General features: G+C 40.2%; 1 protein-coding gene across 18 annotated transcripts in view; it reads left to right on the top strand.

Annotated features, from left to right (window-relative positions):
- ERC1 (ELKS/RAB6-interacting/CAST family member 1) overlaps positions 1-26,853 on the top strand; it is a 160,057-nt gene that overhangs the window by 12,696 nt on the left and 120,508 nt on the right. For 14 of the 18 annotated variants that reach the window (XM_033161556.1, XM_033161555.1, XM_033161552.1 and 11 more), the window contains exons 3-7: positions 9,223-9,639; positions 15,723-15,797; positions 16,266-16,421; positions 17,155-17,238; positions 19,863-20,030. In XM_033161556.1, the coding sequence (XP_033017447.1) occupies positions 9,223-9,639; positions 15,723-15,797; positions 16,266-16,421; positions 17,155-17,238; positions 19,863-20,030 (900 nt within the window). The remainder of the gene's footprint in view (positions 1-9,222; positions 9,640-15,722; positions 15,798-16,265; positions 16,422-17,154; positions 17,239-19,862; positions 20,031-26,853) is intronic. The other 4 variants (XM_033161557.1, XM_033161554.1, XM_033161567.1 and 1 more) reach the window with 1 other exon arrangement.

The raw sequence follows: 26,853 nt of genomic DNA, 5'->3' as shown, positions 1-26,853 counted from the left end.
AGGCATTCGTCTAGCGGGGCACCACTGTACTTGGATCCATTAAAGCCAATGGACTTAAGTGCATTGAGTTCAGTGGGTCTGCTCTAAGTATGACTTAGTTTGATATAACTCATAATACATGGATAAAGGGCAAAATCTAAAAGAATGATTTTAAATGGACTGTCCCTCTAGAATTATTGAAAATTTTGTGGTTGATTAGAACTTTGGCTGTGAAAGACCAATTTTTTTTCCAAATACTACTTTGGAATCTGTCTGAAAGGACACCTCTTGAAATCTAAATAGTAACTGGAATAAATAGGATGCTTTGGAACTTTGAAAGTGAATATTATTTTAAAAAATAGAACTGTCTTTGCATGTAAACATGTGACTGGGTTTTTTTTTCATCACTGAAAATGTTTCTTACTCAATGAGAGGTAGGGGTATGCTGGCTTTCTGTCATTCCTTACACCCATTCTAATTATTCATTTAAGTAAACTGTTAGAGCTTTATTTTCTGAGCCCACTATAATTACCACTATAATGGTAGGATGGTAGAACTGTAGTCCAAAAAATAAATGGTACTATTTAAAAGCAATGTAGAATATGTAATGAGATACACAAACCAGGCACGCTAATTAGTCCACCTCTAATTAACTTGTTTTATGCCATCTATATCTATTGTCCATTTGTATCCTTTAAAGTAAATCTGATCAACCTAAATTTTATTATAAACAGGTTTTTCCACCTAGGGCTTTGGGCTAGGGATTTCTTTGAACTAGTTGTGGACACACTTCGTCCTATCAGTTAGTTAATCTGATAATTTAAAAAATATATCTTCAAGGCTCCAGCGCAAAGCTGTCAACCTTTTCCCTTTTCCCCCTTTTTCCCAATGCTATAATATGGGAATTTCTCGCAAAAAAGGGAAGGTTGACAGCTATGCTCCAGCGCCGTACAAATGATGCCGGGATCCTCTGCTCGCGGCTACAGCCGCATGTAGAGGATCCTCTGCGGCTGCAGCCACAAGCAGAGGATCCCGGCACCGTCCGAACGGCACTGGAGTGGCGCCGCCGGCAACCCGCTATGTACAGCGCATGTGCAGCATCGCTGCATACAACGCATGCGCTGCACGTAGCGACGCTGCACACACGCACTACATAGTGACGCCCTGCCCCCAGGTGCACGTCATGTTTGCCACTCCGGGTGCCCGAGCAGTTTCCTGTGCCACTGCATTGAGGAGGGAGGAAATAGTTTCTGATGGGGAAGGTGGTTTTGTAAAGCCGTAACTCTACAGAACCACCACCTGGTTCATGAGTGGCCTCCATGGAGGACATTTGGGGCTTCAGAATACCCCTTTCTGAACAGCTGCAGCCCAAGGCTTTAATTAGGTTGGCTGGTGTAGGTTAAAAACTCTATGGAGCCACAATTTGGTTTGCATGCAGTTTACATTGACTGCTTTGGGGAGCTAAGAACACCCCTTTGTGAACAGCAGCATGAGAGCCCCAAGTCTTTGTTTTATGAGTGTTCCCTATTCTCCACTTCATCAGCATTTATAGTCAGAATAATGCAATTACTCATCAGTAATAGAAACACTGCTTTCTGATAGCAGTAGGAACCCCCCCCCCCCGGTAACATTCAAAATTAGCTCTCAAGGGTCTATTCCAGGGATTGGAAAGCACTTGCTGGGTGCAGGCTGCAGCTGGATTTCATCTAACCTTCTGGATCTCTTTGGGGCTCGCCCAAAACATTTTGCTGCCTGACATGAAGGGCAAGATGGCACCTCCACCATTCCATGGAAAAAAGCCAACCCAACTGATGGCTGAATCTTACTTCAGCACTGGCATTATGAAAAGTGAACCTGAGGACAGTGGGCTTCCTTCAGGCCACAGAGCAGGCTGTATGGCATACACCTCCAGCACCTCACAGCTGCTTCCTTTTTCTCAGTATCTGCTGCCTGAGGCAACCACCTCTGCTAAGTGGCAGGGGCAGTCCTGCCTCCCATCCCTCCATTATTTAGCAGAGAACATCTGAGACGGGAACAGAGTTTAATGTTGTGCAAACTTTTGCACCTCCTTCCTCTACAAGAAGAGAGGGGAAATGTAAGCAGAGAGGTAGACGTTTATTTGCAAATACACAAAACATCATGTGTGGTTTTTGCAACTGCAAACATACAGTTTATGGGATGCAGTTAAATTTTAAAGCTTGAGACTTTAAAAGCAGGACTTTGCATTTCAACTGTACATTGAAGTTGTTTACATTCTCCTGGGATTACTGAGTAGTTCTTGGTTTTTTCTGTCACAACAGATAAAAGTGTGTTGGAAAGCTTTTAAAAATCTGTGGAGAAAATAGGTGAAATTTGAGTGGAATTAATTGGAATTAAATATTTGCTTCTGTTTCCATTGGATATAGCTTTGTGCATCTGTTTAGGGTCTGTGTGTGGGTCTGGCCCCACCCACTATTGGAAAATATTTCCACACCCATGTCCTTCGTGTGTGGACTCTGCCCCCCCACCCCTATAAGCTGAACTGTCTGCTGCTCATGCAGCAAGGTAGCTTTTCCTCTTGTTGTTGACTGACTTGTCTTTACTGATTAAATTGGTACGTGATCAATTATCCAGGCGCATAGATTCAGTCTTTGCACTCAGAATGTCAGTTTGATTCCATTAATATACTAAATGGTCTGGCTATATTAGAAGATTCAGATATCAGGGGTCCACAAGTTTTAGTTTTCTTAACAGGTAGCTATTATCAGCCTTTTCCTGAGTCTTTTGCACGTGACAGGCCCTGTTCTGCTTCTACCTTCTGTAAAAGCCCCATGTGAAATGAAACAATAGATGGTCTCTTTCCTTGAGTTCTCTGACAGTACAGTAATAAACTTCTTAGGTAACCTTATACAGCTGAAGTGGACTCTAGCCAAGAAAACATAAATTGCTGTTCCAGCTAGGAAACCTAACAAAGAAATAGATAATGGCCAATCCTGCCCTGTGTTGATGTCTGTCTTAGAAATATATTGTTACAAGGGTTGTGTTGTGCACTACACACAATCTCTGCTGAGCAGTAGCAAGATTCCAAAACATTACACCCAAATAATGTCCCTCTTTGATCCTCTCATAACTTCAGTGAGCTTGGATCCCAAGCAGCAGTCAGTCATGGCCCCCAGCCTCTCAATGCAGCCTCCTCAGCCAGCATCGCATGGCATCTGCCCTTCAGCCCCCCACATGGAGCCTTCCCAATTCCTGCTTCTCCTTCCCAGAAAACCCTTTGCCAAGCATCTCTTCCCCTTCTGTCTGCTCACCCGCCTTCTCCTTGCTATTCCAAGCCTAGTTTTAAGAGGTGATAATTTTCCTGTAACCTACGGCATTGCTCAGCATAACCTTGGCAACCTCCTTTGGCACAGACGCAAGGATTTCCATGTGATGAGCCACCAACACCTTTCATCATGCTTAACGGCTTCTATCCCAGGTGATGCCCTAGCCTGGAAAGGGAGCTTAGCCTGTATTTTTCCACTGGCCTGGCATCTTCCCTTCAATAGTCCAAAAATCAGCTACATCCTACCCTTTCATTAATTTATAACATTTACTAACTCTAGCAGTTATATAGGTACCCTTTGTTACCACAGATCTGTAACAGTATTATAGTAGAGGATGAAAAGTAGGGCATTTAGCCATAGCAATTAGATTCAGGAATTTTATAACATTAAAAAATTATAAAAGGTGTTAAAATAAGAAAATATCTCTTGATACAAGCATACATTTTTCAAGTGAATTTTTCCCATCTTTGTAATAGAATATTTCAACAGACCATTACATTTGTTTTCATCACAGTTCTCATTTATTCTTTTATAAGTGTTTAGTCTCTTACACTTCAAGCTACCAGTTTGAAACATTAGAAGTTGAAGTGTTCAGACTTCAGCAGTGACTGGAAAGCTTGGAGATTAAAGGAGGGAAAAAATACAAATCCACCTCAGCCTTGCATGCCCTCTCTGTCCCTTTTGGTTTTAGTCTGGAATCCCAGCTACCTTATATTTAGAAAAGATAATTTGTTCCACCCCCAAACACTCCTTCAGAGTTCCCCCATCAGTATCTTTAGAACTTGATCTCATCACCTGCCATGAGGCACATTCACTTGAGCCAGAGAAGACAAACGGGATGCTGACCAGAACAAGGAAGGACAGAATCTGTGCCATCCTTGGTAGCTCTTGTGGGCTACATTTTCTTGTCTCTGAAGTGTAAAATCCTACTACAACAGCAGGCTAACATGGTTGTCCTTTAGCAAATTACTTCTGTTTCCTTAATTCATTAAATATTTGTTTGTTATTCCTACTGTTTCTAAGCACCATTCTTATTTTTCTGTGTAATTGTGGACCAAGTGGTCAGTATTGGACTAGAAATACCACCGATTTATTTGTGTTCTTTTTTATGCAAGGACCAAGTTGTTACCCCCCCCCCCCCGCCCCAATGGTGCTGTCCTCCTTCAATCTCTTGAAAGGAATAGCCTACATTTTTTTAAAGTAATAACGCAAGTAAAAGGGATTTGTTAGGTACGAAGTCTTTCAATCTTTTATGACTCTGATTAATCTTCAAATCATGAACATCTGATTACACTTAATTTAATATGTAAGGCATTTCCCCCCCCTGGCTTATCAGTGGTGATTTGACAAGTTCCATGCTGTGTCTTCATCTGGCATCTGTACCAGCAGACGGTCTTGTCAACATAATGCTACAAAGTGTCCATATGTTAGCATATTGGTAATCTCCTCAGGTGTACTCAGTCATAGATTTCCCTCCTCAGATACTGCTGATTAGCATTTTGTCGAAGTTCCATGTTTGTCATTGAACTGTTGTTGCCATCACTTTCCTTTATAGAGCCTAGCCTGGATAAAAATAGATTTAAATTATGATTTTTAACATTTTGTTTTGGATTTTTAAAACATCAATTATATTATCTTTCAAACCAGCCTTCATTTTAAAATGAAATATAAATTTACCACAATACAAATGTTTTAAAATCTTCTCTCAGTCTCTTAAAACTGAATTGATGACATCAAACAAAGTTAAAGCCTGTTTTCCAGGCAAGTAAATGAACCAGAAGTAAAAAGGTAAAGGTACCCCTGACAGTTAAGTCCAGTCGCGGACGACTCTGGGATTGTGTGCTCATCTTGCTCTATAGGCCGAGGGAGCCAGCGTTTGTCTGCAGACAGCTTCCGGGTCATTTGGCCAGCAGGACTAAGCTGCTTCTGGCGAATCAGAGCAGCACACGGAAATTTAAAAGAGGATTAGACAAATTCATGAAGAACAGCCATGGTGGCTATGCTCTGCCTTGACAGCTGGAGGCAGTAATGCTTCTGAATACCAGGTTGCTGGGAATAGCAGATGGGCAGAGTGCTGTTGCGCTCATCTCCAGCTCGCAGGCTTCCTACAGGCCTCTGGTGAGACTAGGATGCTGGACCAGTTGCGCCTTTGGCTTGATCCAGCAGGGGCCTGCATTCTTACAAAGGTTTAACAGATACAAATAAAGTTGATAAATCAGATTACATTCAAACCTCTTCTTACGTCCGCTTCTGCTTGCATCCATTTCGCCCAATGTCCGCGGCAAACCCGGAAGTAACCGGCGGGTTTGCCGCTGTTCGCACATGCGCAGAAGCGGGCAATTGCCACCCACACCTGCGCACAACAGTTCCTCTCCCAGCGACCTGTTTCAGCCTCCAGACAGACAGGTAGAGTTTCCACTGTATCACTCTGTCAACATTTTGAACTTCATGAACTATACATCCTTCTCAAATTGTAAGGAATATAATACCAGAAATACATTATTTTGTAAGCAATTTCTTTTGTTTTAACATCAGTTATCTACAGCACCAACACACATGTTGGACCATTGCCAAATAGATACATTCAAAACAAATTCTGTTCATTTCATTTTATATGAATGCCCTATGAAAGGATATAAGTTAGTACATTTTTATTTATCTCTTTGGGAAGACAATTCCAACAATTTTTCTAATAGTTATTGGGGAAAAATTTGTACTTACCTGCTTTTTGCAATATAGTTCTCAGCTAAAAAATACGAAAACGTCTTTTTAAAACCCACCTATTATAGAGTTAAACATGTTCATAAATGGTATTAATTTTTAGGAGCGTCTCCACCCCCATCGTTCAGCCCAGGCACTGAGATCCAGCGCCGAGGGCCTTCTGGCGGTTCCCTCACTGCGAGAAGCAAAGCTACAGGGAACCAGGCAGAGGGCCTTCTTGGTAGTGGCGCCCGCCCTGTGGAACACCCTCCCAGCAGAGGTCAAGGAGATAAATAACTATCTGACATTCAGATAATACCTAAAGGCAGCCCTGTTTAGGGAAGTTTTTAAACTGTGATATTTTAATGTATTTTAATATCTGTTGGAGGCTGCCCAGAGTGGCTGGGGGGGACCCAGCCAGATGGGCGGGGTACAAATAATAAATTATTATTATTAAATTTATTACGCACCCTTCACCAGCAGGTCCCCAAGCAGGTTACATCAATTTAAAATTCAGAATTAAAAACAATTGAAACAAATTATTCACAGGAAATATGCAAATATGGGGGACCTGCTTCCTGCCTTGCAGACATTTTCCAGCTGACCTAAGAGGACAGGGCCCTGACTGACTGCAGCTACAAAAGCTGAGGCTGCTGAGGAGGTCTGTGACTATCTTGGCTGTGAGAACCTGATTTAACTTATGTGTTTTTCAATTCAGGGACTTTGTTGTTTTTAAATTGAAAGGTGTGGGATGTGCCCATCTGGGGAGAGTAGGAGAGTACCCAATCACAGTGGTTCAAGGTAGGGTTGTGCCTCTGAAGACAGTTTGGAAACTTCAGCTGGTGCAAATTTGGCAGCTGGGCTGCTCACTGGGGCATTTGTAGTTTTATGTTGCGAACCACCCTGTAATCTTCACGTGAAGGGCAGTATACAAATTTAGTAAATAAAATAAAAATAAATAGAACAAATTGCCTTTGCTTCCTCTTTCCTGCATCCTGTAGTTACTTTCTGTGATTGTATAGTGATTGTATTTTCTATTCATGCACTGACATGTACTGTATGCCCTTAAACCAAGTTGAGTCATTTTCCTGAGCCTTACAGAATTGAGAAATGTACTAGTAGCAGGCTACTTATCTGCAGAATTTTTAATCCCTTTCCTTTTTTGCTGCCTTTGAGATAATTCAGCACAAGAACTTCTTTAAATGTAAGTTGATTTGTGGGATTGCCAGATAGATTAAACCCTATTAAAATCATAGCTTTGCTTTTAAATGAAGTTTTCAAACACTACAAAAATAGCTCTTTGTATGGAAATACAAAATAACAGGTCTGATGTCCCAGAGCAATTATAAAGTTAGAATGGCAATATGTGTTGGAGTTGGCACGTTCTACATCAGCAAGGGCCTGTTGGACACCTGACATTAGCTCCTTTGCTAGCTCTTCTGAGTGGGTGGAAACAGATTGTCAGCAGGGAATCCCTTCGGACAGACAGGTCTTTGCTTCCAATATGCATTAAGCAGATTCTGTTTTTTGATAATGCAAACTGATTTTAAGGGCAGATTAGCCAGATATTTTTAAAAGAAATTGAAGTCTTTTTAGTGTTTCTAGTTCATTGTAGTATGCTTTAGGCATCATCCTTCCTCTTCCACCCCAAATGTTATTTAAAAAGAAAAATATGGCTGCTCCTGCTTAACCAGCTTTCCAGGTACGCTTTTGACATGTTGGCTTCCACACATGCCCATTCTTTCAGTCACTCATGAGTATTCATTGCTGTTCTGCTGCTTGTTTTCTATACCAGTGGGTGAAGCTTGGTGGAATGTGTCCATTTTCATGTATTTTGTTTTCTGAGAAAGTAATATGGATGTCTTGCACAAGGGTGATATTTAATTGAAAGGCTGCAATCCTAAGCCTTATTAAATTCAGTAGGACTTTGTTCTGAGTAGATATTGTTAGGATTGCAGTGTAAGGCTTGCACAAGGGCTCCTGCTTACTTTTTTAAAAAAATTAAAAGCCCAATATGTGTCAACCAGAGCTGTCAACCTTCCTTTTTTTTTGCATTGGGAAACGGCCATAGCTGTCAACTTTCCCTTTGTTTGCAATGGGAAACGGCGCTGGAATAAGGGAATTTCCCGCAAAAAGGGGAAAGTTGACAGCTATGGTCAAGGCTGGAGTCAGATGCAGGTCAGAATGAAGAGGCAGAGGCAGTTGTCAGTGAAGTTAGCTATTTATTCAAGGAAATAGTATGCAACGCAGAACACTTCCCAGCAGCTCTTGCTGCCATAGAGCAGTTGCCAGGACTGAGGGTTTTCCCTCCCTCTGCACTGTTCTAAGTCTCCACCCCTAGATGTTGCACAAGCCGTCTCAAACTATGCTTACGCACCTCTGGTCACTGTCTGTTCTCATTATCCTGTGCATTCTTGGAGATCGGGGGGGGGGGGAGCTTGTCACAGTAGGAGAGGGAGACTCCCAGGATTCTTCAGCAAGCTCTTGATACCCCCCCCCCAACCTCTGAGTCGGAACAGCTCCCTGCCACCGGCTCTCTTTGCTCACTAAACCCTGTTGCCCCTTCAGCATCTGACACCTCCCTACAATCTTCTCCCTCTGACTTCTCTGTGTTCCACCACCAATCTTCTGGCTCTGAGCTGTCCTGTTCTGGGGTTTCCCTTCGGGGTTCCCCAGCTGGTACCTACCACCACTCTTCTTCATTCAGCCAGTCCCTGACAATTTGTGTACTGTGATGAGGCTCCAAGGTAATCTAGTAGTGAGAGTGGATGGTTGGGAACAGCTGCCTGAAGGCATCATAGGCAGATTGAACAGCAGTGTCCAACTCTTGCTTGCCCATTTCTTCTGCTCTGGAGCAAAAAAGACCTACAAGGAGAATTATTTTTTGGGTGTGTTGGCCCTGTGGTCTTACCTTCTCCTTCCCAACCCCCCTTTTCTTTTGTTATGTCTTTCTGTTAAGACTTCTCTATTCCACAAGCTCAGAGCAGATTAGTGTAATTTTCCCCAATGCATTGCTCAGGTTGGTTGCTGAAGATTTAGAAAGCTGCTTTCATACAAAGAACATGGGATTAAATGTTATTTTTTCTTTGTTTTATTAGCCTGTCTTTTCATCATATTTCAATGTTTGGGGAAGCAATATGTTTGTTATGCAAAAGAGTTGGGCCCCTCATGTTGTACATTTCTTTACAGTTCCATTTTTAACATAGTGAATTCATGGATTTGGGTTTATTATTTCCAGCATATGCAGATGACAATCCAAGCTCTTCAGGATGAGCTTAGGATCCAGAGGGACCTGAACCAGCTTTTTCAGCAAGACAGCAGCAGTCGATCCAGTGAGCACTTTGTAACAGAGCTTACAGAGGAGAACTTCCAACGGCTTCATGCAGAACATGAGCGCCAGGCCAAGGAACTTTTCTTGCTCCGCAAAACCTTGGAAGAAATGGAGCTGCGCATTGAGACGCAAAAGCAGACCTTAAATGCTCGTGATGAGTCCATCAAAAAGTTGTTGGAAATGTTGCAGAGCAAGGGGCTGTCAGCAAAAGCAACAGAGGAGGATCATGAGCGGACTAGACGATTGGCTGAGGCAGAAATGCATGTGCACCACTTGGAAACCTTGCTAGAGCAGAAGGAAAAGGAGAACAATTTGCTAAGGGAGGTGAGTTGGGATGAGATTCTGTTCCACTGTCTAACCTTATTACTTGCAGTTCAGACTTCTCTCTTGTCAACCCAGGTTTACTTGAAATAATTAGCTCTTAATAGTTTTGATTTTAATTAATTTCTATTGAATTAATTTTTATTTTTTTAGAAAAATATTTTTATTAAATATTTTATTTGGTTACAAAAGTACTTACATAGTCTCTGTTTCCAGATATATACAGTATAAGGTTGGAGGGAAAGAGAGGTGGGAAGGGTCTATTTAATTAAAAAGGATAAAAAAGGAAGATCTACAGACAATTTAAAATATTATGAAAATACACAGTAACATAAAAAATTGCATTAATGCAAAGTTACTAATATATATATATCAATTTGCTCATTTTCCTTGTGACACACCCTCCCTCTCAGCCTCCTGGTTCTCACCTGAGGGTCCAAACTCTCAGCTCACCCACAAAAGTCTCACAACAAGAAGAGTTCCTGGAAACAGCAGACATTACCCTAGTCTCACTTCCCATTTCCCACCAGCCCCAGTCAATATGACCAGTGGTTGGGAATGAAAGGAGTTGTAGTCTAGCTACACATAATTCCATTTGGACCAAAGTGTGCTCAGTACAAGATCCAGTATATTCTTCGTGTGTGGATGTATGCGTGCAAACGACTTGGGTGTTTCTGGCAGTAATATAAAAATAGTAAAGCTCCTTCCACAACAGCTAGAAAGCTAACATTTGAAATGTTGGGCTTTGGAGATCCACACACTTCTAGACCTGGACTTAGGGAGAGGAGATTTGTAGTAGCACCCAAGAGCATAAGTCTTAAATTGAGATCAGACATACATGGTTGGAACCTGGCCTTCATGTACCTTACAATCCTCTGATGGGGGAGGGAGAATCACCAGTGGCAGCCAGGAACTTGTGCTTGCAGAATGGCAAGCTGTATTTATTTTCTCTCTGTGTGTAAATACTACTTGTGTAACCATCTGAGGATGCTGCTATATATTAGTCCTGTGTGTTTGTGTGTAGTTTCATTAGAAAGCTGGAAATGAGCATCTACCTGTGTTTAGAAGAATAAGGAGAAATCTTGGCAGCAGTAATGGATGGTTGCTCTGCCATTTCCATGGAAACAGCCACTTTGCTATGAAGGGTATTTGAAGAAATCATTTGCTGCCTTGGTTGCATAGTCCAAAACACACTATTTAAAGTGAAGAAGTATTGCACTTTATAGTATTGTATTCTTTATAATTTTTTGATGTAAATAATTCATAAAGTAATAGCTAAATGTAGCTGAATAACATTGGGCAATAAGCACTCCTGGTAAACAAAGAAGCATAATATTGGTTAGACAGTCACTGCCAGAAAGTAAGGTAGAAAGTGACGTGTGTGGTCTGATGAAGGAATAAAGGACTAGGTTGATACACTAGTATTCACACTTTCAGATTCAATTGAAAATTGAGCACAATAGAAAGTTTTTTTCATCCTAATATTTGTTAAACATAACTGTTGCTGTGTCCTATGATGCCCAAAGCTCTGCTGCATGCATGCAAATTTTAGGTAGCTTGGTGAAGGAAATTTCAAGTAGGGCCTTTTGGGCAGGTATTAAAGGGTGAGTGGTAGGGACAATATACGAAGAAGGGCACTTCATATTAGCAGAAGGCCAGCACCTTGAGTTAGACCCAGCAAACAGGTGGTCACTACAACTATCACAAAACCAAGCAGATGTTTCCTTGTTGCCTTGTGTGTCTCAACAGATGAGCTTCCATGACAGAAGTCCTGAATACTTTTCAAGGGCAGCACAGGCATTAATTGAATCTGTGGAAAACAATTATCAGTATACTAGCTGGCCCGGCCATGCTTTGCTGTGGCTCTCCCCCCCTCCCCCCCCCCCCCCCGGTTCTCACCTGGTTTCCCACAGCTTCTGCCCATGAACTTCCGCCGAGCCTGAGGCAAGGAGTTGTTATGGTGGTGGTAGCTAAAGGTTGATTCGGCCCCTCCCCTGCCAACAGCTTATTCGCTGAGGCAACCTCAAGTTCCGCTCCCCCTCCCACCCTCTTCTGAAGTCTGTTGTTGTAAAGCGTGTGTTGCCTTGACGTCCACTGGAGGGCACTGTTTGTTTGTTTTGCACAAATTCACGGATTAACCTGGGAAAGGTGTGATATTTTTGCAGTCTAGGTACCTAAGAACCTTCCCATATGCCAAGGAATGTTGTGTCCAAATTTGAAGGCACCCGGTCAAGCGGTTACGGAGCAAGGCCTTTGTGTCCGCGCACCCATCTTGAACATTTATATATATATATATAGATTAATTAATGACATCACATTACTAACAATTTTGGAAGCTCCAAATAAATATTGAACTTATTTTAGTAAGTTTTCTCTTCCAGTTAACTCTTCTTTGGGGTGGGGGGTGGGGGGAGAGATACTTTGGTACAACCAGCATTAAGTCCAAAGAGCATCAGTTTTGTCTTTCCTGCACACGTATTCAGTGTCCAGAAGATGGTGGTGTATTGCCTGCAGCCTCCCACCTTGTTGCTGCTGTTATAGAGGAATAATGTTTGACCTTGCTTAAGGCAAATGCAGGTTTAGTGGGAAACTATCCTGTAGAATATGATTAGAAATGCCCTCCAAATATTTTAGTGATTACTTTTATAATAAGGATCTATTTAATTTTATTGGCTCTTCTTTGTTGCTTGAAATTCTTTTAGAAGCTGTTCTTCTCAGGACAATTAATTATATTTTTAATTAGAGCTTTAATTATGGCTTAGCTCCTTCAATGTGAAGTCTGTTAACAAATTACAAATCTAGATTTTCTTTGTTCTGCAGTGCACATAGAAACCTTTGGGTTAGCTAGAAGTTCCTCACACATGGAATTTTGTGGCCTGAAAACAGAGCCTATTAATTATATGGTAGATGCCAAAGCCTTCCATTTTTTATTTTCTTCAAGTTTGACATTATTGCTGCTTCCTTTACTCTGATGAATAAATACAGTACAAATCATGAACTCCTATTTGCTCACATTCACCCAAGCTTACTGAAATGGGATGAGGAAATCTCAGTATTTGTTTATATGTATTTGAAATCTGTAGAAATTTTATATTGATAACCATTGTTGTTAGATTGCCACGTAAGAAAGAAGGGACACCATGGAACTTCAGTGCTTCTTCCAAGGAGTTAAAAAGGAGATAGGGCTTTCTGAAATAAGGGACATCATTAAATTGCTGTGGATTGGGTGCTTCCTCACATTCCTCTCTCCTTGTCCCTTAAAATAAGCTGCTATTTAGTCTCTTCAAGCTACCTGCAAATTGCTAAATTGGAATACTATATTACTTGGAATTGAAATGCTGCAGCTGGAGGAGGAAAGGACAGAGGGTGAAGAAAGAGCTGTGAGTGGAGGCGGATCCTTTTCCCATCCTTTGGACCCTCTGGGAAACCCTCTGAGTTTGTTGGACCCTCCCTGAGGCTGAGAGGGAGGGTGTGCCAGAAGGAAAATGAACGGATATTGATTTATATCTACATTAGTAACTTTGTATAAATGTAACATTTTTATATGTAACTGTGCATTTTTGTAATATTTTGTTTAACTTCTCTGTTGTTGCTCCAGTTTTGTGTACACCACAGAGATATTTTAAATATATTAAGTGGTATAGAAATTAAATAATCGATATTATAATTGTTCTCTTCTGAATGTAATGGCTTTGTTCTTCATCATACAGCAAGACTGGACCAAAAAAAGGGTTTGGCAAAGTTTAGGATCATTGGTATAGTTGCTTTCCACCTCTTACACCATTTGTTTTGACAATCTAATTGACTCCTGAGCTGGAAGTAAAGATATAACTGATTTCAGAATAACTCCAGTTTAGCATAAAGCAGATTTTATTACTATTGCATTCCAAAAATATATTTTAACATTGAATCAAAAACTTAATTTTACCTTAATCTTTTTAATGAAAACATTTGAATTATTCAGACTCCACATTTTAAAAACATAAATTACATTTATGTATAGATAGACATTTTTCAAATGACAGTTGACCACTTGAAAAGTAAAGGGAAAGCACTTTCAGAATTCCATCATTCTACAATAGAAAGCTGAGGGCACATATATTCTACAGCTAACTACTAAAAGCTTTCAATGATGGCATTGCTGCCATGATTTGTTATCTTTTCTATAGCAGATAGGACATCTGTCCATTTCTTTGTGTCTAGCTGAATAAACAGTGTGTGCAGAGCAGCTCTTGAGTCTCTAGCTGTGTACAGCTGGGTCTCTTGTTGTTTTGTTAGGGGCAAACAGAACTGTGATTAGGGAAAATATACATCCCACCAATTTGGCAAACCTTATTGGGCTATCAGGAAGCACTGGAGGAGAAAACAGAAGGGAAAGCAAACAAATGAAAATTTGTGGACATGAAATGCTTGTGGTAAATAATGGAAGGAGTCCAATGTACCTCAGTAGTCTAGTAAGCATTTCCCCCCAAAAGAACACTGTACATAAGAAATCAGTGTTGCAAGATTGCACTATGAAAGTGTTACTTCCTATATCAAGATAAAGCCACTAAGGTAAAATTTACTTCTGGAGTACAATGAACCCCTGTAGTGTTTTGTAAAGTTTGGGAGGGGGGGTTAACACACAGGAATGAACAGAAGCAGTATAAAAGCAGTATAAAAACTTACTCCAGTGCTCTTGAAATGTTGTAGCCATACATACACAAAGTGAAATTTATGGTACCGACAGAATGCTAAGTTATTTTCCGCATCCTATTTTGAGAAGTTGCTGGGGAAAGAATTGACCCCATCTACTCTAGGCTTTCAGTAGTTTCAGCATCCCATTCATTTCTTTAATGATACGTCAGACTGCTGATAGGGCTTAAAGGTCAACACAAATCAGCTGGTGATAACTTCAAGACATGCTAGGATCAACTGCACTCTAGATTTTCCAATAAAATGCTTTCATACTGGAAACACTAGTGTTATTTCACAGTTACAAAATCTAATAATAAAAATGAAAGCCAAAATAAAGGAATGTAGCAGAACAGACAGATTACCGGTACATGGAAGTGTGCTTCCTGATTCCTGCTGTTGCCAGGTTGGTGTCATGGGTGATGTCCTTTGCTACTGATGACACCTTTGTGTTCTGCTCCTGTTTGGAGATTCCTTTAGTCATTGCAGGTAGCAAAATGGGGAGGGGCCTTTGCTATGCTGCTCAGTTTGGCCCAACTGCTGCAGGATTGCAGGCAAGCAGGCCACATTCCTGCCCTTGCTAATATATGTTACATGGCCCCTACAGAGCTAGTAGCTGGTGTGCTACTCCCTAGCCATCTGTGTCAATGTTGCCGACAATAAGGTGTGTGGGTCTAGTTGCCAGAATTTCTGACACCTCCCACTATCTTAATCCCTTGCTTCCTTAACTCCTGTGTATTATGTGTGGAAGATTATTATGAAAAACTGAAGAAAATACAGTATAGTTTGCTTCTACTCTGTAAAATACAAAGAAAAATTGGTTCTCTGGCACCATGCAGCCCTGTATTCAGCTTTTTTATGCTAGAAATGCTTATTCTGCAATACTTACAGAAATATAGGTGCTCACTTTTACACCCATTGCATGTTGGCTGTTTTGATGAACAACCTAGTGAACGTTCTCTCATCCCTTGCTGTCTCTCTGGAGAAAGCTGTCGTCATCAGTAACTAGGTGGTTGCTACTCTGGGCGTGTAGGAGTATTATTGGCACAGATGCTTTATCAGCTTGTTAAGTACATACCAGATTGTTGCTGTTATTTATTAATCCTCTTTTTAAAAAGTATTTTTATCCTCCCACCAGAAGATAAAGTTTGAAAAGACCATATAAGGAATCATCTAGCTGAAAGGTATTGGGGTTTTTAAGTTGCTTCAGCTGCCTGCTGTAGAGTGTTAGTCGTTGGAAAGGAAAGGCAGATGATTAATAACTATTTCACTTGTGTGTAGATTCATTTCAGTGGACTGTAGATGTCTGTTATTTGATGTGAAAGGTCATCCAAAATAGTTGGATAATGTTGCTCTTACTCTTTTGAATGAAGTCTGTTGTGCTTAGCCTTCTTGTATTTCTTTCTGTACAGGAAATGCATCGTCGTTTTGAAAATGCACCTGATTCTGCCAAGACTAAAGCTTTGCAGACTGTTATAGAGATGAAGGTAAGAATTCTACAGTTACATGAAAGAGGAGGTGCCTATTCAGAGCAAAGGGCATAATATTTCTTGTTCTTTTGCTGTTCGGGTTTTAATATTTAACCATAAGTAGCAGACTGTGGTATATTAAACCATAGGCATTCATTGACTACACAGGAGATAGGATTTTTACAAAGAAGTTGATGAGCAGAATGTGTTGAGGACCCCCATCCTTTCCATCTCGCTTGAGAGCCAAGCTGCAACACCTTTTCATCCAGCCAGATTACGGAAAATGCTATTTGCTCTTCCTACTACTGCTGGAATATTTTCAGAGTGTTGGGGCTTCAAGTTTCAACAAATGGAAGATTCTCCCATCTTGTCTTTCTTCACTGACTGACAGTGTTCTGTAGGAGGGCCTGTTTTCTGTTTTGCCAAATTAGGGTGATTTCACAATTTATGAAAGACTAATTTGCCAATTGTTCACTGTGTCTGAAGGATTCTAAGATCTCTTCCATGGAGCGTGGACTCCGAGATCTGGAAGAAGAGATACAGATGCTGAAGTCAAATGGAGCCCTCAGTACAGAGGAACGAGAGGAGGAAATGAAACAAATGGAGGTGTATCGTAGCCATTCCAAATTCATGAAAAACAAGGTAATGAGTGAACACAATCTGTTAGGCAATGATATACTCCTCTAAGAAACTAATTAAACCAACTAATCACAAAGCAGATGAGGCACTTGCATTCCACCCTCTCTACTAGTATATATACACACACTCAAATTGTTGAAATGGAGTTCCCTCATGATGATGAAATAAAGTTAATTCTTTTTCATAATTTGAGTATTGCTCTTCAAACAGTAGCAATTTTTATTTCATAAACTGATGCAGAAGCACCATCCAGTGTTCTTGGGGAAATTAATCACAATTAAATGCAACACAAAAGGGCAGTAGACCTCAAAAGACCTGATTATTATTTTTAAAGGAGATCCAGTTATTGATCTACTGCATAATAATCAAATTAAAAACATTCTGCATTTTATTTTCAGCAGTGTTTGATACTTGGCTCTTTAAGCTGCTAATTTTTTCTCAAATTGTTCTCAATTACCACAGTTTGTCTCATTACCAAAGAACCGGTGGTGTGTTCTAGATAATGACACGCCATCTTTGTTGTTATATGTGCAATCTTTCCTGTATGCAGCTTAGGAAGAATTGTTTTATTTTAGAGATCTTGCATATTTGCCAGGGTGGAGGGTTTGGCAAGTGTTGAATCTGCTGGCTGGTTTTTTGTTTTGTTTTTGTTTTTTTGCTACGATTTGCCTCCGTGCAGATTGAGGACATTTGACAGGAAAAAATTTAATGTAAAAGAATAATAATGTCGTGGCAGGTAGAGCAACTGAAGGAAGAGCTAAATGCCAAAGAGGCTCAAGGAGAGGAGCTGAAAAAGAGAGTGACTTCTCTTCAGACTGAGGTCTCTGCCGTAAGATTGACTTCTCTGTGTGCAGTGCCGCTTACTTGGGCTCTGCTGGCTTTCTGGGTAGCTTACTTTGCTTACCTTGCACTCTGCGGCTGTGAAAAGCACTATAACTAACTATAAATCTGCATCTGTCTTTAGCTTACTTATGGTTGATATAAGTAACATCACAATCTATATTCTACTTCAAACACCCAATTTTCATGACTTCAGCTAAGGTGTCATGCTATATTCTTAGATTCTTTCAAAGTGCTTCAGATGTGTCTGAGATGCATGTACTGAGCTTTTGAAAATGCACAGTAAAATGTTATGACTTTGATTGTATTCCACACTATATTTTGTCAGGCTGTGTATTTTCATAAACATTGTGTGAGATTAGGAGCAGAAATGCAGACCTTGTTATGTCCTCATTTCCTGTCCTGCCTTGAAGTATGTGCTGCACATTTAATCTTAAAACATGTCTGGATTGCAAGTTTTTTTACTTGTTAATGTATTTGGCTTCAATTTCTAGGATGAAATGAAATAATATATTTATGATAGACTCAACAGAGTTAATATTTTTCTACATGAAAACTGAGCTGTGACCTTACCCTGATTACAGTGCTTCTTTCTAATTGGAGATTGTTGCTGTATTTAAATAAATCTGATTTGAAGATTGTATAAGTGTATACATCTTTTTTTTAATGGGCTACCATGATGCACCAGTATATGAAAATATTTTGCAATTAATGAAAAAATAATGTAAGAGAACAGGGAGGGGACACAACCCATTTTTGGCAAAAGTACACAGCTCCAATGTCCCTCTAAATCTGTGCTATAGGGTCCCACAGGGGGCAAGGAAACAGTTGGAAATTGCTTCCCTCCATGTGAGCGACACTGTTTCATACAATCTTAAGCCCTTGTACTAAAGTTAAAAGAATACAAACTTTGCCTGCAGGTTCATAATCTAAAACAGACAATGACCTGGCTTTTACTTAACACTAAGTCTAGGGCTTGCTGATCAGAAGGTCAGCGGTTCGAATCCCCGCAATGGGGTGAGTTCCCATTGCTCGGTCCCAGCTCCTGCCCACCTAGCAGTTCGAAAGCACGTCAAAGTGCAAGTAGATAAATAGGTACCACTCTGGCAGGAAGGTAAACGGCGTTTCCGTGCGCTGCTCTGGTTCGCCAGAAGCTGCTTTGTCATGCTGGCCACATGACTCGGAAGCTGTACCGGCTCCCTTGGCCAGTAAAGTGAGATGAGCGCTGCAACCCCAGAGTCGGACACGGCTGGACCTAATGGTCAGGGGTCCCTTTACCTTTTTAAGTCATAGTTTGTTCAACAAATCATAGCTTGGTCTGCAAAGTTTCGTTTGTTTGCTAATTGCTCTTGTCTCATGCCTTGGCAGCTTGGTGAGTGTGAGGGGGCCAAACAAACCATGGTTAACATGCCATACCAATGGTACTGGGTTCACATGCCATACCAATGGTTAAAACAAACCAAGCTTCATGAGCCAGCAACAAACCATGGCTTCAGAACATGTTTAATTGGTGGTAAGCAAACCATAGTTCCACAGAACTAAATTGCCATCTCTGTTTCTGTTGAGACATGGCAGACACTCATTATCTGTGCTTTCTGGAAACAAATAAATGTTTGCTTCATCCCTCTAGAAAAGTCTGTTGAAACAATCTCTGTTTGAAGTGTTGCTTTAAAAACAGTACAAATCTTCAGTTGTTTTTGTACTGTTTGAAAAATTAATGTTAGGTTTTTATGGTGTGTCTGTCAATTGCTTTGAGACATATGTAAACGTGATTAATTAATAGTTAAGCTGCTGGGCAGAGTATGGATGATCAAACAAATCATAACTAAATCATAGATTCTTCATGGTTTAAAGTTATGTGCAAACCAAACCTATAATTAATATAAATAATGTTTATAAGACAAAATGGGGGAGGAAGGGAGCGTTGGCATTACTATTGGAACAAAGGATTGATAATTTGCTCAAAGCCTTGAGAGTACTCAAGAGTGAAGTCAATATAGTTACTAGTTAATGTTTAAAGTACCACCTGGGAAAAATATTGAAGTTCCCTCAGTTTTCAAATGCATATTTTTTCACATCTTTGCTGAAATATTTTCCTCCATCAAACATAATCGCAACACAAGAAACACAGGTATTAAGTAGCAGGAATGCAGGCCAGAAACAAAATAATATTGGCACTCTTCAACAAAGCAGAACAGCTCCTTTTTAAAATCAATGTTTTTTGATTCTGCCATTCACTGCCAAGTGCTTTTTAAAAAGCTTAGGCAATAACTGATTGGCTTACTATTTGGCCTATTATTTGTTCTTTCGCTTCTTGGGTGATCAGCAATTGTTGGGCCTCTGCCTGAAGTTGAATGTAGTAGTGGAATAATATGCATATTGGCTACAATCCAGTTCTATTTTCATTTTACAACATTATTTTAAGACTGTACTTGCAAAGGCGCATGCGCTCAGTTAAGTTTACTGTCCTTTCCAATTTCCTGAGCCAGCTTGGTGCCATGCCTTTGTGATAGCTGGAAATATTTCTGTAAATAGTTCTATTTCCTTTGACAGATTAATGTACAGTTTGATAACCTGTATTTTTCTCTTTGGTTCCTCCTTTAGATTGGTCAGGTGAAACAGGAACTGTCACGCAAAGACACAGAGCTGTTGGCCTTACAGACAAAATTGGAAACCCTCACAAACCAGTTTTCCGATAGCAAGCAACACATTGATGTTCTCAAGGAGTCCCTCACAGCTAAAGAGCAGAGAGCTGCCATCCTGCAAACAGAGGTGAAGGGTACAATCTTGAATTATTGCTGTTTGTTAACTATAAGGGGGCCTTTTGAATTCAGAGATAAAATACAGAAATATAATGCTATGGAGCTCTTGAACATGGTATGACAACTTTGCTCTGTTTAGAGAAGTCTAAGCCTGATTTCTATGTATCAGAAATCAGAGTGTGACAGTTAAGTTTTTCACCTTAATTTCCACTGTAACAACTGCTGCATTAAAGAGGTTAGTTAATTCCCTTTCTTATAAGCACGTAGAAACTTTAATGTTCAAGGATATCTTCAGGCACTTAGCAAATATATTTCCTTTACTTAATAGAACTTAAGCATTGCAGAAAAGGAGATAAATGAGGTTAATAGCATAATAAACTTTATAAATTGCTGCCATTACAATTCTCAAATATTGATTATGGATGCTGAACTGAGAAACCCCAATTAGTTCATAATTGTCTGAATCAGCAAGGCTAAAATTGGGCAGCAAATAAAAGGTGAGCTGGACCTCCCAAAATGAAAGGGGCTAAAAGGAAGGGATATTTACTCCCACCTTTTCCTTTCTAACCTTTCACAATTAACAAAGAAAAAGTCATTCCACAAGATCTCCAACTTGATGAAAGGACCAAAATATATACCCAAAATATATACATTGCGACTTCTGCAACCATTTTGATTAAACATAATTTACTATCATCAAAGCAATATAACTGTAGCAACATCTCATGGAATTCCATCAAATGCAAACAATTGCTATTTTGAAAAAAGCAGATGAAAGTTACATGGACATATTATCAAAATCCTAAATTAAACAATAATGTGTTTGGCTCATATCTGAGCATACTATAAGCTTCAATGTTAAAGACAGCACTTGCTGTGAATACACCTTGTTTAACATCATATTGTTACTGGCATTCAGAGGCATAGTATTTTGGCTATCTTGGCTTATTGATGATTGCTATGACAGACCAGGAATTCATCTATGCCTTTTTTTAAAAAAAGATGTCTAAGCTAGTGGCTATAACCATAACCTGTGTACTAGGGAAGCGGGTGGCGCTGTGGTCTAAACCACTGAGCCTCTTGGGCTTGCCAATCAGAAGGTCAGCGGTTCGAATCCCCGTGGCAGGGTGAGCTCCCGTTGCTCTGTTTCAGCTCCTGCCAAGCTAGCAATTCGAAAGCACACCAGTGCACACCAGCTGCGCCTGGAAGGTAAACTGCGTTTCCATACACTCTGGTTTCCATCATGGTGTTCCGTTGTGGTTTAGTCATGCTGGCCACATGACCCGGAAAGCTGTCTGTGGACAAATGCCGGCTCCCTTGGTCTGAAAGCGAGATGAGCGCTGCAACCCCATAGTCGCCTTTGACTAGTCCAGGGGTCCTTTACCTTTTACCTTATCCTGTGCAGTGATTTTCTGTAAGTGAAATAATACTTCATTTTGTCTGTTCTGAACCTACTGCTGATCAATTTGATTAGGTGACTTGAGTTTGAATATTGTAAGAGGAATAAAACATCTCTATCAGCACTCTCCACAAAACTGTTTCCTTAATCATTTTCCCCTAAAAAAACACTTCTAGCCTTTCCTCATAGAGAAAGTGCTTTAATCCCATGATCATTTTGCCTGCTTGTTTTTTGTAACTTTTGCCTCTTTTCTGTTGCTGCACACTGCATTGCTGCTCTTAGTGAACTGCCACCATGACAACCCCAAAATCTTTCCTGGGTAGTTGTAGCCTCTTCAGGCTCCCATCATCATAAGGGGAAGTTAGGGGTGTTTTGGCCAGATGGGCATCACTTTGCATTTTGTGGCACTGAATCTCATTTGCTGTTTTGTTGCTCATTCACCCAAGATGGAGATATCTTTCTGCATTTCTTCTATATGTTTGGATTTCGCCATTTTGAATACCACGGTGTCATCCACAAACTTGTCAACTCCTGACTAGGTCATTTGTGAATACAGTAAGCCCGCAACTTACGCACATTTAACTTGTGCACATTCAGCTTTACATGCTTGGGATTTTTCAAAATGGAAAAAGGGCAGGCATCGGGGGGGGGGGGAAGAAACTTTGGCAATCCCACCCATATTTGCACCCAATGTGTTTTGACTATACACAGTTTTGGCTTTAGGCATGATCCCCAGAACATAACCCCAGCATAAGTTGTGAGCTTACTGTAAAAAAAACCCCCAAAAATCTGGTTCTGTTACAGCTCCTGGGAAAAACTCAGTTAGCTGCCACTCTCCAATGTGCCCATTTCCTGTTCTTTAACTAGATAGAAATCCATAAAATATGTCCTGTTATCAGACTTGATTAACATAGTTTGGAAGGTTTTCAAGTGTAAGCATATAGAGTTGTTCTGTATGAACACGTAGTTTTATTGCTTCTATTTGGATAAATAAATATGTTCGCCATAAGAGGGCGCCAGTGCATTGGTTATTATAACACAGTACTGCACATTAGTTCCCAATGTTCATCAGAATGAACTAACTAGTCAATGGCAGATGTTTATATTAAGAGGAAGATGAAAAAGTATGGCATAATTTATATGAATATTTCAAGCTTCATCAGAAACCCTTTTATTAGTGAGTATTTTCTTAACCATGCGCAATAAAATTGGTGTTAACCTCGTGCGCTGTATTAATAAAATTGTTGAGTGATATGGCTTCCTCAATAACTCTTCTATTTTACATTTGTTACAGAAGAGTTGTTAAAAGTATAAACATTAGAGTGCTTCTATAAATTTTGTTTTATACCCTGTCTCAAAATGCCATAATGCTTGCTTCATGTGGGATTAATTTGACTTGGAGTACTCAGTGCATTGCGCTTAAAAATATTTGACTGACATAACACTCGGTAATATTACAATAGACTGTTCTGCTGGATTACAATTTAGCATCCTTTTCTGGATTGCTTTGGAAAGAAGGCAGGGCAATCTTTAGGCAATGCTTTACTGCAGGAGTGAGAAACTGGCAACCCACAGACCAGTCCTGTGCACAAAAACCTTTCAGACCCAATTGCCAACCTCTCCTCTGGGCTCTCCGCCACTCTTCTCAACCAATGGCAGGCCAGCAAAGATGTCCTCTTCTAAAACAGCCACTTGGACCACTAGTAGATAAAGCAGGTTAGAAGCACCTGTCTGAACCTTCCCAATTTCCAGTGCTTTCAGGTACTGCTTGAAATGTTGGTTCAAAGGCTTCTCTCCTCTTGCCTTTCCTTTTTCCCCAGTGAGACCAAAATGTACGATAAAGGTAGTAAGGTAGCTGTATAGGACACCTGCAAAATGCAGTACAGTGCTGAAACTTCTGTAAATGTGCTTGTTCAGTGGCACCATGACGAGGAGCATAATGACTAGCAAACCTTCCCCTTGCACCCTCTTATATTTAGTTCAAATTGGGCTGTGTCATAAAACTTTTTTGGCCTGCGTACCGGTATCAGTTACTCATTTCTATTAGTTGCATTTTATATTTGTAGAGAGAATATGAACTCAATCATAGTTGTCAGCCTGATAGTGCTATTGTCATTGTCCAAGAAAGCAATGTGCATCCTGTGTACTGAATATTGTTTCTCTAACTTTAGTTGTGTGCACAGTGAAAACATTACATAATACAATGGTAAGACTGCAAATGTTTCTGCTTCTATTAGCCTAGTTTTGTTAATGAGCTGAACATATTGCTTCATTGTCAATAAAACTGGCATGTATAATAAGCATGAAATTATCTTAAAAATTGGTGCTCTGAGAATTAAGGTTTCCTGTCTTTCTGTCATGTGGATATTTGTACCCTGAAAGTTAGAAGGAAGTTAGAGCAGAAGAAAGGAATCTAACCCAAAACAGCATCTGACAGTATTAACAAATGCTCACGTTAAATCATTTAAAAGAATAATTCATGTATACATTTACTGAACTTTTTTTAGTCAGTAACACTGTAGCAGGACACTTTTTTTTTTAACTAGAGTGCATGACCAACAGATAGTATATAAGTGATGCATACTGTTTGCCAAAGAAACCAAATGTATGTGCTGTGTGTGTCCAGTATGCTGCTGAATGTGTTTAGTTTAATCAATCCACAAGCAAGCTCTAGATTTTGCCAAAAGTTCCAATTACTGTAAGGAGTGGAGTGAATGAAAATCACAAAATAGAAAGTGGAAGGTTGCCAATTTATAACACATCACCAGTAGACTGGTAGTTGGTATCAAAGTGGAATTGTTTCCTGGTAGCCAAAACCCAGGGTTGACAGGTCTGGAGACTCAAAAAGGCCCAAAGAGCTGCTTTTGGGAAGTTATTTATTTTTTTATATGGTTTTATATATTCAATAATAACTTGCCATGCAGCAGCTTGCTTACTTCTTATGCTCCATAATAGCAAAGTCATCACAGAGGACAGTCACATTTTTTTCAAAATGAAAGAATTCAATGTCTGTTGAGCACACATACCTAGTCTATGAGCCTGCTTAAATAAATAAATAAATAAATAACAATAGTCATTCAGTGTATAGAACTGACCACAAGTCATACATGGTGGTATCCCAATCAATAATTTCATGGGGTCTGAAAATATAAAGAGGGGGCAGCTATACACCATTGCTAAATGGTACCCCTGGGTACTGCCACCTTGATCTTTATTTATAAAGCTGTTGTAGGAACATGAGTGTTGGGAGTTAGGAGGGAGAAGCCTCACTCTTCCCAGAATAACTCTTCAAATTCCAAGCTCTTTTTAAAATGATGTGTCTGTTTTTTTCAGCTTTTTCTCCAGTTATGCAGGCATGAAATATTTGTTTCCTTTGCTGAAAAGTATAACATATTTGAGGCAACTGTTCCACTCTGATGCATGTAACAAATAACTGTGGGTTTTTTGTTTTTAGTAAAAGCATGAAGCTAGGGAGATGCCACTCTCTCTCTCTTTAATTGTCCACATACATGTTGATATAAGAAATTTGCTTTAAAACTGTGTAGTTATTTTAAAGATCTACCATGGAAACCTGGTACATCTATCTTCTCTATTTAAAGCATCTGAATCCAAGGCTTGGCAGTTGACATCTGTAATACTGGGTCTGAAATGCTAAAATGACCTTGTATTAGGATTGTTTATCCTAAGGGCAGGTAGGTGGAGAGGATGTTGAGGTTAGTTTCAATATGTAAAGGAATCTTTATAAATAGTTGTAGAAACTTAAAATATTTTTGTAAATAAAGCAAAATAAAAAGCAACATTTATTTTGGAATAAAATGCTTCATCCATATACAATTTTATTACTATCCTACTGAGTCCTTTTGCTTGGCTCAGCATTGGCAAGCATATGGCTAATTCAGTCTCTTGAAATATGGGTCCTCCTCACCACCGTAATTTCTAAGTTACTTGGTCCTTTGACCTTCCCTCTCCCAACCCAGTGCCAAATGAGGAAATTTGTATGCAACTGAGAACTGAATCAAACACCCAAGAGGTTTGTTATTTACCTTGACTTTACTAAGCTATTTGAGACTCTTATCATGTAAGAATTTATATGTATTCCACATGATTTTCATATTTTCCAGTTCTAATCCTCTGTACACCTAGTATGGGAACAGTTTTAAGACACCTACTAGTGGCGTTTTGACACGCATTGCTTGTCTTATTGAAAACTCAGAACACAGATTTAGCAATAAATGTTTTTTGCCTGAAATAGTTATTAGAGCACACAAAAAGAACAAAGTGAGATAAACAACAGTCTGACTTTTCTCCTGAACTGAGCTCTCTAGTTGGCTGAACTGCAACAATGGCACATAAGCTTGGAGGTCAGAACAGACAGAACTCTGGGTTTAGTTTATTAATATTAGCTTATCTGATTTCTCAGTATTCTCACTTGAAACACACCAGGATAGCGTTGAGGAGAAGGAATTGGAATGCCGACTGGTGAGGGAACTGATTAATTGTGGGAGAGACAAACTAAATCAGTGAAGAGGGATGATCTCACAGCAGCTGTTGTGACCAGAGTGCTCTTCGTAGCCCTTTCTCAGGCATCCAGCCCCACAGCACCAGGGAAAGGAGCAGAAAGAGGGATATTGTCCTGGTCACACCCAGACCCATGAGGATGAGTGACTGGATTTTTAGTTCTTTATTGGCAAAGCACTTGGGTACATCAGCTTCTAAGGTGCACGGGGTATACAAACCACTCGCCGCTAACTTGCTGTCTAGGCAAGCTCCCTCCGCAGCCCTGTGCCCTGTCTCGGACAGTTGGAGCAGCAGCAGGGCCTCACCCCTCTCTGCTTTCTTAAGCCCCCTTGCCTGATGTGGTGCATACAAACACCTGATGGCTCCTCCTTAATGGCAACTCCAACTGCTCTCATCCTTCATCATGCCCTCCTTGAGCATGGAGATAGCAGAGGGGCAGATGGAGGAGTTTGCAAAGGCATGACTCTCCCTGGGGCTGTTGCTGGCTTTCCAGACTCTGAGACCTCCTGCAACTCTTCCTCCACATCCTTTCCCCTTGTGTCTTGCCACGCAGTCTCCTCTTCCTCTGCTGGCAACTGCCTTACAGGTGGCTCAGAACCCCACAAATCACTGGCCCATTTCCCTGGATCCTCTTCCTCCCCACTTGCCTCCTCTGCCCATTCCTCAGGTTCCTGCCCATCCCTGACAGATATAAACAAACAGCTCTGTCCTTCCTTGGTCAGTGGAGGATCCTGGAGGAGTTCCATCAGCCATAAATATTTTTAGGCCATGCTGCTGCTCTGTAATTAAACATAAATCAATATCATAAAAGAAAGAAGGCCAACTTTTGGTTAAAATAACTTTCCTAGTCAAAACTAGGAAGGCTGTTTCTTTGGAATAGTTTTTTGAATACTGAGAAAGTTACACAATGACTTTG

This window comes from Lacerta agilis, chromosome 10 (assembly GCF_009819535.1).
Source record: "Lacerta agilis isolate rLacAgi1 chromosome 10, rLacAgi1.pri, whole genome shotgun sequence".
NCBI lineage: Eukaryota > Metazoa > Chordata > Lepidosauria > Squamata > Lacertidae > Lacerta > Lacerta agilis.
Note: the sequence above shows the minus strand (reverse complement) of the source record. Positions and strands in the feature narration are given on the sequence as shown.